This window comes from Pelodiscus sinensis, chromosome 3 (assembly GCF_049634645.1).
Source record: "Pelodiscus sinensis isolate JC-2024 chromosome 3, ASM4963464v1, whole genome shotgun sequence".
NCBI lineage: Eukaryota > Metazoa > Chordata > Testudines > Trionychidae > Pelodiscus > Pelodiscus sinensis.
Genome location: NC_134713.1, coordinates 156249105 through 156265222, shown reverse-complemented (window position 1 = coordinate 156265222; position 16118 = coordinate 156249105). Strand labels below are relative to the sequence as shown.

Genomic DNA, 16118 nt, shown 5'->3' with positions numbered 1-16118 from the left:
TTATTTTGTACATCAGGAAGGGGGGCTAGGGAGGGGTAAGTGGAAGGAGGTGAGGGAGGAATGGGGTATGAGCCCCCGATGGGGAGGACTGGGCTGGCTCTGCGGGCTTCTAGGGGTGGAACCTCTCCTACAGCCCCCCAATTGCCCCCTTTCCCCAGATGGCAGCCTGCGGCAAGTGCAGCCGGTCTGATGGCCGAGTGCTGTGATGTGCCCAGTGTGGGTACTCCGGGCAATCCAAGCCAGGACTGCTTTGCAAGCGGGGCAACCCTGAGAACTGTCTGTCCGGGGTGGGGGTCGGGTCCCTTTAAGCACAGCCCTCAGCTAGCCTGAGACAGCAGCTCCACGCTCTAAGTCCTCATCTGATGCCCTGCTGGCACTGCTTCCGGCCATCCTTAACCTCAGTTCAGGGTCCACTCAATGTAGACATGCTAGTTCGAATTAGCAAAACGCTAATTCAAACTAGTTTTTTAGTCTGGATGCGTTAGTTTGAATTAGCTTAGTTAGTGTAGACATATCCTGGGATATGAGCCCTCCTCTTCACAGATAACTTCACCTACATGGGCTGGAAGACTGATTAGAAAGATTGACCAGACCTCCCCTGAGAGACTTGAGTTAGTCTGTAACAGGAAAAACTTAAAAACCAACAATAGTCTAACAAAACATGTAGATGGTAACATGAGCTTTCATGGGCTGAAGAAGCGGGTTTTGCCCACGAAAGCTCATGATACCATCTACATGTTTTGTTAGTCTTTAAGGTGCTACTAGACTATTTTTTTTAATTTTTAGAATATTGCTGGTTTAAACAGAATCGATAAGGGGCATATTAATGCAAACCATTTTTAAGAAATTTAATGTTTATTTTGAATGCTTGTGCAATAGACACGTAAACTATGAATTAACCATGAATTATGTTTTAATCTTTTATTATAAAGAAAGGGAAATGCGGAGTGGTTATGGCGTTTCTGGCCTGGCATAGCTCCTGAATAGATCATGATGTGTTGCACTGAGATCTTAATAAAGATAAGGACCTCATGGGTCAGGGAGTTTTCTAGTTATAGGTTAATGCATGGCATGCTAAGTGTATGTCCTGACATTATAGAAAGGAGAACTATAAGAGTGGTGATGAAACAAGTTTCTGAAAAGAGAAAAAAATTCTCAGAAGAGAAGGCAAGTGCAAAAGGTTTTCTGTAAGGATAAAGGGAGAGGAGCTGTATCCAGCTGAAGCAAGATATGTGCTGAATGAAAGATTTTAAAAAATTGTGTATCTTCATAAAATGTCATGATCTTTATTTAACTAGAATACAATAAAATCATATTTTCGGAATAAATTGTAGTTAAAATATTCTTTTCACAATTTTTCTTGCATCTCAAATCAGAATTAAAATAAAATTCTATTGTCCTTTAGAACAGCCAGTAAGACACATTTAAGGCTCTCTTCCCATCTCTCCTGGAAAAATACATACTCTATTGTTATCAGTAATTTATCAAATATGATCATAATATTAATATTAAATGATTAGTGGCCTTTAGATTTATCTTTAATCTTCTGCAAAGAGCAAGTTATTAAAATTGTGAAACAATCTGAAATCTATATGGTACCTTCCATGCAAGTTGCTTAGTGTCATAAAAACCTCCTAAATCTAAAAATTGTCTGACTGATTCAAGTGGTGGCTGGGCACCATACTCCTCTGGTATTGGCATATTCACATCATCAATAAACACTATCACCTGTGAATAAACATAACCACATTAAAAACCATATCTGAGTTGTATTATGCTTAGCTTTACTTATTATTAGAGTATTAACATAAAATGATTGTGTTTCATGTATATAGTTATGAATCAGATTTCTCTTTAACTAAAACAAACATTAGTGTACCTGAACAAATGACCTAGTATATGTTGTTATATGAGCTAAGATGTAAACTATATATATGGGCAAGCTGTTATAGCTCATCTACATGGAAAAAAAGACAATACTTTAATATTAAGAAACAAAGAATTGTAAGACCATGCTGAGTCAGACCAATAGTCCACCTAGTAAAGTATCCTGTCTTCTAACAGTGGACAATGTTTCAGAAGGAATGAACAGAAAAGGGCACTTTATCAAGTGATCTGTCCCCTGCTGTCGGGTCTCAATTTCTGTCAGAGGTTTAGGGCCACTCAGAGCATGGGACTGCATCCCAGACCAGCTTCCTAATAGCCACTGATGGACCTATCACCTATGAATTTATCTTATTTCGAGGATGAATATGAATATGTTTGAACTATCTGGATTAACTGCTTAGTAAACTTCTATTTTTTCCATTATTCTTATGTCTTACTATGTTAGTAAATGATAACTTAGATTGTTTATTAATTTCAAAGTTTTTGTGGTCAATATATAACTGATATATAAAAAGTAGGATTTAAGTGACTGCAAGTGAAAACAGATGGATCAAAATAAGTTACAAAGCCAAAATAAACAAAGCCCACCAGCTAAGCCTAATACACTAATGGTGTGTCTAGACTACATGCCTCCTTCGACGGAGGCATGTAGATTAGCCAGATCGGAAGAGGGAAATGAAGCCGCGATTAAAATAATCGCGGCTTCATTTAAATTTAAATGGCTGCCCCGATCTGCCGATCAGCTGTTTGTCGGCAGATCGGGGGAGTCTGGACGCGATGCCCCGACAAAGAAGCCTTTCTTCATCGACACAGGTAAGCCTCGTGAAACCAGGTTTACCTGTGTCGATGAAGAAAGGCTTCTTTGTCGGGGCATCGCGTCCAGACTCCCCCGATCTGCCGACAAACAGCTGATCGGCAGATCGGGGCAGCCATTTAAATTTAAATGAAGCCGCGATTATTTTAATCGCGGCTTCATTTCCCTCTTCCGATCTGGCTAATCTACATGCCTCCGTCGAAGGAGGCATGTAGTCTAGACACACCCTAAGAGGCTACGTCTAGACTGGCATGATTTTCCGCAAATGCTTTTAATGGAAAAGTTTTCCGTTAAAAGCATTTGCTGAAAAGAGCGTCTAGATTGGCACAGACACTTTTCCGCAAAAGCACTTTTTGCGGAAAGGCGTCTGTGCCAATCTAGATGCTCTTTTCCGCAGAAAAGCCCCGATCACCATTTTCGCAATCGGGGCTTTTTTGCGCAGAACAAATCTGAGCTGTCTACACTGGCCCTTTTGCGCAAAGGCTTTGCGCAAAAGGATTTTGCCTGAACGGGAACAGCATAGTATTTCCGCAAGAAGCACTGATTTCAGACAGTAGGAAGTCAGTGTTCTTGTGGAAATTCAAGCAGCCAGTGTAGACAGATGGCAAGTTTTTCTGCAAAAGCAGCTGTTTTTGCAGAAAAACTTGCCAGTCTAGACACAGCCAGATTGTTACAGATAATTTTCACTCCAGTCCTTATCTCAGATGCAATTCTCTGCAAACCAGAATTGATCTTTACTCTCTGGCCCATGTCTACAGCTCTCTGTTTTTAGAGTTCTTTGTTTTCAGGTTTCTTCATGTGTAGCTTCTTAGGGTGGGGAGGCAAAGTATCACTAATGACCCCCCTCAGCTCATTTAGAATTAAAAATCAGATTCAGATTTCATATTGCTGAAGTTCACATACAAGAATTATATCTGCACAAAAAGGCTGTGTCTACATTGGCACCCCTTTCCGGAAAAGGGATGCTAATGAGACCAGTCGGAATTGCAAATGCCGCAGGGGATTTAAATATCCCCCGTGGCATTTGCACGAACATGGCTGCCGCTTTTTTCCGGCTCAGGGTTTTGCCGGAGAAAAGCGCCAGTCTAGACGGGATCTTGCGGAAAATAAGCCCTTTTCCAGAAGATCCCTTATTCCTACCCGGAAAGGGGTGCCAATGTAGACACAGCCAAAGAGTATACAGAGATTTAGCCAATTACAACTTTTAAAGTGATCTGTTACATGCACAAAGTGTCTTTGAATTATACATATTCATATTCAAATACCGTTGACTATAATGACAAACTAACGATGTAGTATCATTTTGCTGCAGAGGACTGTGATTGGGAAATGTGGACAACATAGTGGCTGGCTTTCCAGAGTTGGGCTTTCCTAACTGTGGTGGAGCCATAGATGGCACATACATTCCAATTTTTGCACCAGGCCACCTTGCCAGAGAGTACTTCAACAGGAAGGGGGTATTTCTCCATGGTGCTTGTTGTTCTTTGTGGACTTTTCAAAGACTTAAATGTGGGGGTGGTCTAGAAAGGTGCATGACACATGCATCTTCAGAAACACTGGCCTGTACAGAAAGCTGCAGGCAGGGACTTTCTTTCCAGACCACAAAATTACAGTGGAGGATGTGGAAATGCCCATTGTGGTCCTGTGACTCAGCTTACTCCTTGCAGTCCTGGCTCTGGGGCACCTGGACAGCAATAAGGAGCAATTCAACAATATGCTGTGTGAAAATAAGACTGAAGTGTTTGCTCATGGGTGGAGCACTGAGGCATAGTGTTTGGGTGCACAGTTTGAGAAGTCAGACACGAGGGCCGTCAAAGGAGCCTATAACATGGCCGTTAACATCAGAGAGGTTTTGAGGATGAGGGGCATGAAAATTTCTCCTTTTTGTGGTTGCTTCTCTGTGGCATCCTTCTATTCATCCTGAGTAACACCTTCCCATGAAAGCAAGGGATGGGACATTCTTCAGCTGGAGCCTGAACAATTGGTATGGGTTGTGGAATAGAAAATAAAGTCATTATACCGTGCAACAGGTTTGCCTTTATTGATCACTGCAAATCACGGTCACATACCTAGGATGAACGTTTGCTTGTAAGGGAGGGTTAGGGTTCAGAGGAAAGCCTCACAATTGCGTGTAGGTTCAGCTATCATAGTTACAGTTGTCACAGGATGTGGAATGTGGTGGAAAATAAGCATCTTCAGACAGTGAAAAGGAGAGTGTAGGTGAAGAGGTTGGTTGCTGTATCTGTTGCAAGGGAGACCCATGCCAGTTCTGTTCATTCTGCATTTTGATTAAACACTTTCAGCATCTCTGTTTGCTCCTCCATGATGTTGATCATATGGTCAGTGGTTCTTTTCCATTTTTCATCTCCCTGTACCACCTCTTCTCTCTTCTGTGTGTTTACATTGATGATTGTTGCAAGACCTCCCTCACAATCTCTTCTCTATTCTTCCTCTGTCTTCTCCTCAGTAGCTGTAGTCTGTCAACAGGAGAGGTCTTTCAAGTTGTCACAGTCTCCTCTGCAACATAGAAGGTTGCAAAACAGTGATTACAAAATTCCTGTTCAAGGTTGAAACATTTCACTGAAAAGCACCTTTAGCAACATAAGCTTCCACTTTTCCACTCACTGATCAGTAAGCAAAACACACATCTTTGCAGGCATTGTGAACATGGTGAGTTTGGGGGGAAGAGGACAAGGGGAATCAGGGATGTGCATAGAGGCATAAAAAAAAGTACAGTCCTCTCTTGTGCAGCAGGTTTGCATGGAAATAATTCTAATGATCCCACTTGTCCACAAGCTTCCATCAATCTTGCTGATATCTCACTCCTGAGGCTAATCAGGGAAACCTGGGCTCCACTTCAGAGCCGGCCCAAGCTAAGGGCTGTCTGGGCTACCGTCCGGGGTGCCCCATTATAGGCGGCGCTGCATGGGGCTGCCGGGCTGGGCAGGAGCAGCACCACGCATGCTCCATGCGCCCGGGGTGGTGCCACGCATGCGCCGGGTGCCCGGGGACGGGGCCATGTGTGCGCTGTGCGCCCGGGGCAGGGCTGCGCATGTGCTGCGCGCCCGGGAGTGGGGGACGCTGTGCACTCAGGGGCGGGGTCTCACATATATCGCACTCCCGGGGGCAGCACCGCACTCCTCGGGTCCGGGGCACACAAATGGCTCGGGCTGGCCTTGCTCCACTTCTCAATGCTAGTGAGGATCGCCCGCTCCTTATTCAGCCTTGTAATTCTATACCACCTTGGTTCCTGCAGTACTGAAGAATAGTATGGGAGTAGCAGCATACCATGGGAAAGGGGAAATGGTGGCACTGCTATGGAATCTTAATGAGAAAATTAATAAGTACCTCAGGCAAAGTTTCCAGAGCATCTGTCTGTGAGATTCAATTGGTATTGGTGTGCATCAACACCCTGGTTGGACATGATGTCTACCTTTGCAGAAACACAGCTATCCTCCTTCAGTTTTTGTGTCTTGCCCCACCCATTGCTACACTCCCCCAAGGCAGAGCCACTTACCATGAGTCTCTTCCTGTTTCCATGTTGTGTTGCTGCTGAGACTTGAACTTGAGAACAGTTCCTGGCTGCCTGCCACATTGGGCGACTCTGCTGTGAGCTCCACATTGTCATCTAGCTCTACCTCTTCATCTACAACTTCATCCTCCATGTTAAGTCCTCTTTTTGCTGACTCAGGGCCTCCGGAAGTATCCATAGGGTTCTTTGTGTCACTACCTAGGACTGTCTTGGGTGCAGCACCAGAACAGTGGTTTGACTCCCTCACCTTATGGTATGACTGCCTCAGAGTCTTTATCTTTATTCTGCATTGCAACTTTCTCACATAAGGCTCAAGAAATGTGGCCATGTGTGTTACCGTTCCTATAGGTCACTTGTAGCTGCAACTGCACTGAATCATCTCCCCACACACTGATGTGATCAAAAAGCTCCACGGTGGTCCAAGCAAGAGTAAGTTTGGAGTGATAGCTAGCCACAATCAGCTGAGAGGATGTCATGAAAGTACTCCATGCCAGGGGGCATGAAATGGAATTTAAAGTTCCTGGGGCTTGCAAGGGGGAGGGATGGATTACTGTTTACCTGGCTGCAGAGCAGTGGAGTTCAAACTGCTGCCCAGAGCAGCTACTGGGGCATTGTGGGAAATATCCTGGAGTTCAATCAAGGTGGGGGAAAAAAGCCTCCTGTGGTACACACTTCATGACTGTCAATGGAAAAGGGACAGAAAAAAGTCCCTCGTTGAGGTGGAAGTTTTTTGTTGCCAAAACTGATCGAATTTTGCTATTTTTGTTGTAAATGCAGTATGAATGATATTGGAGTTTTATTGCCAAAAAGGGGTATTCGGCAACAAAACTTGCCAGCATAGACATGTCTTTTTGAGTTCTAGGACTAGATGCTTCAATAAGTAGTTATATTGAATGAAATCCTCCTCCTCCACAATAAAGCCTTCAAGAAGCAGTCTGGGAAAATAAGTCATTTCTTCTTGCGCAACTTCACAAGCTCAGACAAGCTACGTTTGATTTTACAAGCAATGAGAAGTTCACAGCTATGGAAGACCATGAGCAGAGATTAATACTAAGTATTTTGTTAGTTCCTATTTGGATTTTTAAAAGCAGTTATTGTAATATGTTAGACTTGTGTATTGTGTCCACAGTGGAGGCCAGGAATGGCAACAGCAACAGCTCATTGTCAGAGATTCATTGGCACAGTCAGCTAATTGAGCAGTCTGGCTAGCTGGCTGAAACATTTTGGAAGCTTTGTATTTATTTTTGCAACTGTTATAATGTTTATATAAATGAATGAGGTTGACTAAATAGTGTTATCAATACATTACTTATTAAGAACATCATATCCATGAATTCCTACCATGACATGTGAGACAGTACACTAGTACCTGAAAAGAATAATCCAAACAGCCTAAAATACACAAGGGTAGTTAGAGAGACAAGGCGGATGAATCTTTTATTGGGCCAACTTCTGTTGGTGAGAGAGATCAACATGGCTACAATACTGTATTTAACGGTAGTTAGATGGACACACTTGAAATAAGTCAGAAAGCTCTGTTGATCTTGTTAGTGTTTCTTTTAGCATTCATTGCCAGCATTTTTAAGCATGGGTACCGGTAGAGCACTGTTTTACCTGTTTGGATTTTGGTGCACCAAGAGCATCTTTGCTTTTCAGTATTAATTTCTGACGAATCCATGCCTGCATTTGGGCAGCACTGGTGTGGGCACCACACTGTATTGTGGAGGCTATTATACCCTTGATTTTTTCTGATGATGGATCAATGTCATCATTTGCAAAATATGGCCCCTTGGTTGACTTCAGATCTGATCATATACAAAATTAAGACACAGAATTATAGCTTATCAACAGTGGATCGACAGCATCTACCATTTTAAGATTCTGTTAAGCACTAGTTGTTATTACAGCTAATATTTTCTTTTAATATCATTAAAAATGTAATTCAAGTCAAAGACATGCTGTCTTCATATTAATATGGCATTTTAAGAATTACCAGCATTTTAAGCATTCTAGAGGAGAGCACAGTTCTACCTCTACAATTCAAATATGCTTCTGTGATTTAACAGTAATTTTATAGTTTTGAATTAAAAGCATCTCTTTGCTGGTATATCTTAAAAAAGCATATTAAAAACATATGCTAAAATGTTTTCTGATCCTGAAAATGATAAAGGAAGTTTTCTATTAAGTTACTATGTAAAACACATACATTATTTATTCATATATTTTTTTTCAAATATAGAGATAAAATAAAAAATAAAACAATCTTAACTGAGGAAGATGACAAAAAACAGCTAATTGTCCTCTTATGAGAATTACTTATGACATTGTCTTTTCAGTTGTATATGAAGAATAAAAACCTGTGAATAGTAACCCTAGCTTCAGTTGACAGGCATGCAAATTTCTGTAATTAGAACCTGACAACCTCAAAGAAATTGCAAAAGAGGTAGCAGATTCAGTACAAGAGACATTCCAAGAACCTCAAGAAAATGTGCTGCAACATTACTTTTAAAACTGAGGGACAAGAGTGACTGCCAAATGCTGCACTTGGTGATGCACACCTTTAAGGTGGTGGCATTATACAGCCTCAGAATTCTGCAGTCATACCATCTCTTACCTTCCATTTCAGATAAGGTTATTGGGAAAGTTGCAGTGGAGCATCTCCTATGTCATCTGGAGTTTTCAGATTTATTTGGTTTGTAATAATTCTTGTATCCAGAGAACAGTATAGAAAATGAACCAAACTTATTGGCTGATAATTTCCTTCTAGCATTGGTCAACAGAAATACAGATTCTTTTAAATCTTTCAGTAGCATTTAATACAGTTGGCCATACAGTTTTTGTCTATGAATCATGTTGGGATGAATGAAATTGCACCTTATATGGTTCCATTTTTATGTTTTTTTGTTCCTTTGCAGTGGTCCAAGAGCATGTTGTTTGGAAATTATTCCTTTAACTGTAGGGCTTTCTAATTCATGGTTGCCCAGGATTATTTTCTGTCATCTCTTCTTTTGACATATATGTGAAGTCATAGGGTCAGAGAGCGAAGCAATTTACACCGTGTTGCAATCAGTATGAAGATAACATGCAGTTTGAAATCTCATGCAAATTGCAATCAGTGCATCACATGATCTTAGAATCAGAGAATACGACTGGAAGGGACCTCGAGAAATCATCAAGTCCAGTCTTCTGCCCTCATGGCGGGATCTAATACTGTCTAGACCATCCCTGATAGACATTTATCTAACCTGCTCTTAATATCTCCAGAGATGGAGATACCACAACCTCCCTAAGCAACTTATTCCAGTGTTTAACCACCCTGGCAGTTAGGAAGTTTTTCCTAATGTTCAACCTAAACCTCCCTTGCTGCAGTTTGTGCCCATTGCTTCTTGTTTGATCCTCAGAGGCCATGGAGAACAATTTTCCTCCCTCCTCCTTGTAACACCCTTTTAGATACCTGAAAACCACTATCATGTCCCCTCTCAATCTTCTCTTTGTCAAACTAAACAAGCCCAATTCTTTCAGTCTTCCTTCATGTTCTCTAGGCCTTTAATCATTCTTGTTGCTCTTCTCTGGACCTTCTCCAATTTCTCCACATCTTTCTTGAAACGTGGAGCCCAGAAATGGACACAATACTCCAACTGAGGCCTAATCAGTGCAGAGTAGAGTTGAAAAAATGACTTCTCATGTCTTACTCACAACATACCTGTTAATGCATCCTAGCATCATATTTGCTTTTTTTGCAACAGTGTCAAACTGTTGTATCATATTTAGCTTGTGATCCACTATAACCTCTAGATCCCCTTTCTGCCGTACTCCTTCCTAGACAGTCACTTCCCATTCTGTATGTGTGAAACTGATTGTTCCTTCCTAAGTGGAGTACTTTGAATTTGTCCTTATTAAACTTCATCCTGTTTACCTCAGACCATTTCTCCAATGAAGAGATGACTATTTCAGACCTTGATGACCATTTGGAAGTTACAGCTGGTGCAGCAATGTTTAGCAGTGTAATGAACAAGAAAAATACCATGCTAACTATCCAAACACTGCACTAATTTTGTGTTCGCTTCTAGGTGCAATTTAAGATGTACAGTTCTCTATAAGATTTATTGCTTATCTATCTCCATCTCCTGTGTCTTTCATGACACCAGAGATAACTTTGGATGCTCTCACTGGCATTCCACATATATACTTGAATATCTAAGGGTATGTCTACCTTTAGTGTTATTTCGAAATATCTTATTTCAAAATAGTTAATTTGAAATAAGTTATTTTGAAATAACACATCTACACACAAAATGCATTTCGAAATAGCTTTTTGCTATTTCGAAATACCATGTCCACACTGAGTGGACACTGATTCGGAGTTAAGGCTAGCCGGAACCAGGTCAGGGTTAGGGCATCAGGAAAGGAGTGTCTTTGTGTGGCTGTTGCCTGAGGCTATCTGAGGCCTGTGCTTAAAGGGACAACCCCCCTCCTCAAGCAGCCAGTTCTCAGGTGTCCCTGTTTGCTTGCCTGCCTTCCACTTACCGTTCCCTAACCCCCCTTTCTGATGTCAAATAAAATACACGTATTTTCAAAAATATAAACTCTCTTTATTTAACAAAACTGGGGTGGGTGGGATGAAACTCTGGGAAGACTGGGGAAAGGAGGTGGGAGAGGGGCTGCCCAGCTCATCCTGGGGCCACTGGGTCAGGGCAGTGACTGCTGGCAGGCATGGATCTGGCACGTGCAGTGTGGCCAGAGTCTACCCCTTTAAGGGCTCCAGGGCTGGGAGAGAGGAGAGGAGAGGCGTTTTCCTGATTTGGCCCAGAGTGGCCACCAGGGGAAACTGGGAAGGGCTGGAGGCGCCCTATTTCGAAATAAGTGTCTACACAGTGCTTATTTCGAATTAGCTATTTCGAATTTGGCGTTATTCCTCGTAGAATGAGGTTTAACTAATTTGAATTAAGCACCTCGCTATTTCGATTTTATTTTGAAATAGTGGTTTGCCTGTATAGATGTTATTAAAGTTAATTCGAAATAATGGCTGTTATTTCAAATTAACTTTGATGTGTAGACATACCCTAAGGGACAGAGACAGAAATTTCAGTGCTAGATTTTACTTCCTTTGTTGGTTCTAGAGAAAAGTAAACTCATTGACTTTCAAGTGAGATGGTGTTTGGCTGATCTATTTATCCTGGCTTTTGTCTGAATGAGTGATTGTGGTCTTTATTTTATCCCTGTGGTTAAATCTATTACTGCATACCTACATAAATTTTAAATAAATAAATAAATTTTATGTGCTGTATATTTATTGGAAATTTTGGAAATATCTCCATAGATGCTTTTAGATGCAAAACCTAACTGACTTTGCTGAACTCTACTTGAATTTTTTAAGTAGGCTTTCACACCAATAAAACATAACAACCACACACATAGTTTACAAGCTGTGTCCTTCCAATCAAATTGAAATACAAGAGAGATGAAAAGTTTGGTTTATTTAGATGTCATTCTTAATGAAGCTTATCAGGGTTTGAGTTCTTAAGCTAATTTTGATGCCTGTATTTTCAGTTCTGCTACCAATGTCTATTCTTAATAAAAGTATAGCATTAGGACAGATTTGTTATGAATTAATACAACCTTACAGTCATTTTTAGATGTGAGAACTAGATTATCAAATACTTCAGACTTTTTCTTTGCAGTACAGTTTATACCCACAGTTCAAGATCAGATGTTGGTTAACTGCCTCCAATATTTTGCTCAAAAGTTTAATTATAAATGCAACATTGCTCCTATAAAAGCAGAACTTACCTGAAAATCTGGTCCTAAAACATTTTAAAAATGAATGCCATCTCCTACCTGAGTCTTCAGTGGTCGACCACACTCTCTTCTGAACACCATGAAGCATATCAATTGTTAAGTAACTGGAATTCTTTAACATACTGGCCATGGATACACGAGTAAGAAAAAAATTACAAAAATCAATTGAGTTTTAAGTGCCATCAATAATAATACAATCAGAGTAATTAAATACATCTTTTTTCTTCAGGATGAGAAAAGGAAGTTACTCACCCTGTGAAATAACAATTGTTCTTCGAGATGTGCCCCGTGGGTGCTCCACTCTAGGTGTCAGGTCCTGTCCCGGCGCTGCGGCTCGAAGACTTTTCATAGCCGTGCTCTGCCGGCTTGCGCATGTGTGGTTCACCAGGATAGCGTTCGCACCTTTGATCAGCCGCGCGCGAGCCAGCAACCGTCAGTTCCTCTCACCCATTCATCTGTAAGAAAAAATTAAGAAGAAAATTCCAGAGCGGGGAGGAAGGGCGGCTCGTGGAGCACCCACGGGGCACATCTCGAAGAACAATCGTTACTTCACAGGGTGAGTAACTTCCTTTTCTTCTTCGAGTGGCCCCGTGGGTGCTCCACTCTAGGTGACTCCGGAGCAGTACACAGAATAGAGTTAGAGCGCTCTGGAATCAAGACTACCAGCACGATTCAGTACTGCTGTAGCACAGAAAAATCTCAAGCAAACTGATCGACTATAGCGTAGTGCTTCATAAAAGTCGCATTAGAAGACCATGTTGCCGCTCTGCAAATGTCACGAAAGGACACTCCATTGAGAAACGCCGTAGTAGTAGCAACTGCCCTAGTTGAATGATCTTTGGGAAGAGAAGGGAGAGGCTTCCCTCGTAGCGAATGGCACATGGATATACATGAAACTATCCGTTTCGAAATATGCTGAGAAGTTAGAGGCTGTCCTTTTGAATGGCGCGCTAATGATACTAGCAAACGGTCTGTTTTCCTAAAACCCTGTGTTCTGTCAATTTAAAACGCTAAGGATCTTCTCACATCCAACGTATGCAACTGTGCTGCTTGCGTTGAGGTATGGGGTTTTGGAAAGAAATATGGTAAAACTACCGGCTCATTTATGTGGAATTCAGACGAAACCTTTGGAATAAACGCTGGATGGGTCCTCAGTGTCACCGATTCTTTCGAAAAAACTGTATAGGGCGGTTATGCCATAAAAGCTGCTATCTCACTCACTCTGCGAGCCGAAGTGAGGGCTAGGAGGAATACCAGTTTGATAGTAAGTAAGTGTAATGTTACTGTAGCCAAGGGCTCAAAGGGGGGGGCGAGTCAAAGTTTGTAGGATTAGATCCAAATTCCATAAGGGCGGAGGAGGCCTCCGCGGGGGATGGAGATTCGAGAGCCCCTTCAGAAATCTTTTTGTAGTAGGGTGAGCGAACAAGGAAATATCGTCATCCTTGTGATAGAATGCATTAATTGCTGCCAAATGCACTCGTAGAGATGCAACTGCCAGGCCATTGTCGTGTAGCTGCAAGAGGTATTCCAATATACAAGGTAGGGTTGCGAAATGCGAGTCCACATTGTTGTCCGTACACCATGCTTGGAACTTTGACCACTTAGCTGTATAAGTGGTTTGTGTAGATTGTTTTCGACTATGCATCAACACTTGCTTGACTCGTTGAGAACAGGATTGCTCAGAGTTGGTAAACCAGCAAGCATCCATGCAGTGAGGTGTAGAACTTCGGGTCTCAGATGACTGAGAGATCCGTTATCCTGGGTCAACAGATTCGGAAGAGAAGGCAGAGGATACGGCACTCTCACTGACATCTGGTGGAGCATTGAGAACCAAGGCTGACGAGCCCATGCCAGCGCTAGGAGGATTATCCGGGCTTCGTCTATGTTGATCTTTTCGAGAACCCTGGGAATTAACACTACCGGGGGAAAGGTGTACAGTAACGACGTCCCCCAGTGGAGAAGAAAGGTGTCCCCCAGTGAGTGGCGTCCTATTCCAGCTCTTGAACAATAAGTGGGACATTTCGAATTGAGTTCTGTCGCGAATAAATCTATTGTCGGAAATCTCCATTGAGCGAAGATACGAGTCACCACATCCGTGCGAACCTCCCACTTGTGGTCGTGTGGAAAACGCCTGCTGAGAGAGTCCTCTATTAAGTTGTCGATACCTGAAGATAGGATGCTGTTAGAACGGTGTTGTTGGCGGTACACCAATTCCATAAATGAATGCTCTCTGCGCAAAGAGAACGGGATCGGGCACCTCCTTGTTTGTTGATATAAAACATAGTTGCCATGTTGTCCGTTAGAATCCTGGTCGTTGTATTCTGAATGTGCAACTGGAAATGCTTACAAGCATGCCGCACCGCTCTCAACACGAGCACATTGATATATAGTAGCATTTCTTGTGTCGACCAATGTCCCTGTGCTCATGTGAGCTCTGCAACCCATGAGGGAGGCATCTGTAGTTATTTGCGTTGTGGGTTGTGGGCGATGAAATGGAACGCCCATGAGCAGGTTGGCCGGGTTGACCCACCACAGTAGGGAGTCCCGGACATGCTGTGGCACCACTAATGGCCTGTGGACACTGTGCTTTGCCGGGATGTAAACCGTGGCTAACCAGTGCTGGAGGCAACGAAAACGTAACCTTGCGTTGCGCACTACAATGGTGGCAGCAGCCATATGCCCCAACAGCTGTAGACAGACAGGTATGGGAATTGTTGGAGCATGTACCACGGTGTGTACCAATTCTTTGATTACCATAAAACGTTCCATTGGTAAATATGCTCGCGCCATAGTTGAATCGAGTCACGCACCTATGAACATGAGGTTTTGGGATGGAACTAGTGATGACTTCTTTAAGTTTATGAGAAGGCCCAGAGCCGCAAATTCGTCGGATACTGTCCGAACCATATGACATGTTTCCATATACATCATACTCCTGAGGAGACAATCATCTAAATATGGGAATATTGCCACCCCCAGTCTGCGTAGATGGGCCACGACCACTGCTAATGTTTTGGTGAAAACTCTGGGAGCACATGCTAGACCAAATGGTAGAACCCTGTACTGATAATGCTCGCTCCCGAATTGGAAATGAAGAAAACGCCTGTGCGCCACGTGAATCTCTACGTGGAAATAGGCGTCCTGCAAGTCAAGGACTGCAAACCAATCCTTTTTGTTCAACGACGGAATAATGGTTGATAAGGTTACCATCTTGAAACGATGCTTTCGAAGGTACCGGTTTAGCTTTCGAAGGTCTAGAATGGGTCTCCAGCCTCCCAACTTCTTTGGTGTGAGAAAATATCGGGAATAAAACCCTTTTCCCCAGAACTGTTTGGGAACTCTCTCTATCGATCCAATGGTGAGCAAACGTTGAACTTCTTGCTTCAACAGTTTCTCATGAGAGGGGTCCCTGAAGAGGGACAGAGTAGGGGGAGTGGTAGGGGGAATAGAGAGAAAGGGAATGGAGAGGCCGGACTGAACTGCTTCTAGCACCCATCTGTCCATAGTGATTGCAGACCACTGGTGATAGAATGAGCATAGACGATGGTGAAAAAGATGAAGCGTTTCCGTGTTGATTATGGGCAGTTGGCTTGCATCCTCGACAATCAAGTCAAATCTGCTGCTTAGTCGATGACTGATTAGCCGAACGGCTCTGTTGTGGCCGCTTGCGCTGAGGGCGCTGCCTAGGAGGCTGGTTGTCCAAGGGACGTGTTTGCTGTCTAGAAACATTGAAATCGTACCTCCGTTGGTAAGGGAAGTAACGTCTCCGTTTGAAGGAAGTTGTGTACATCCCAAGTGTACGTAGAGTGGTGCGTGAGTCTTTTCCTGAATGGAGGACCTCATTAGTGTTTGCCGCAAAGAGTTTACGTTTGTCAAACGGTAGATCCTCAACCTTGCTTTGCAACTCCCTTGGAGCCCCTGCTGATGAAAGCCAAAATGATCTCCTCATGGCGATACCTGTAGCAGCGGCTCGAGCTGCTGTGTCAGCCATATCCATGGCAATCTGCAGTGCAGTGCTACATGATGCGTACCCTTCTTGTACTATTGCTTTCAGGAGTGGTTTCTTGCTGTCTGGGAGATGGTGCA

At 42.8% G+C, this 16118-nt stretch overlaps 1 protein-coding gene across 4 annotated transcripts in view; it reads right to left on the bottom strand.

Moving 5' to 3' along the window:
• DNAH14 (dynein axonemal heavy chain 14) overlaps window positions 1-16118 on the bottom strand; it is a 599282-nt gene that overhangs the window by 197329 nt on the left and 385835 nt on the right. For all 4 annotated transcript variants that reach the window (XM_075925276.1, XM_075925277.1, XM_075925279.1 and 1 more), the window contains 3 exons: window positions 12072-12154; window positions 7848-8038; window positions 1600-1728 (listed from right to left, as the gene is read on the bottom strand). In XM_075925276.1, the coding sequence (XP_075781391.1) occupies window positions 1600-1728; window positions 7848-8038; window positions 12072-12154 (403 nt within the window). The remainder of the gene's footprint in view (window positions 1-1599; window positions 1729-7847; window positions 8039-12071; window positions 12155-16118) is intronic.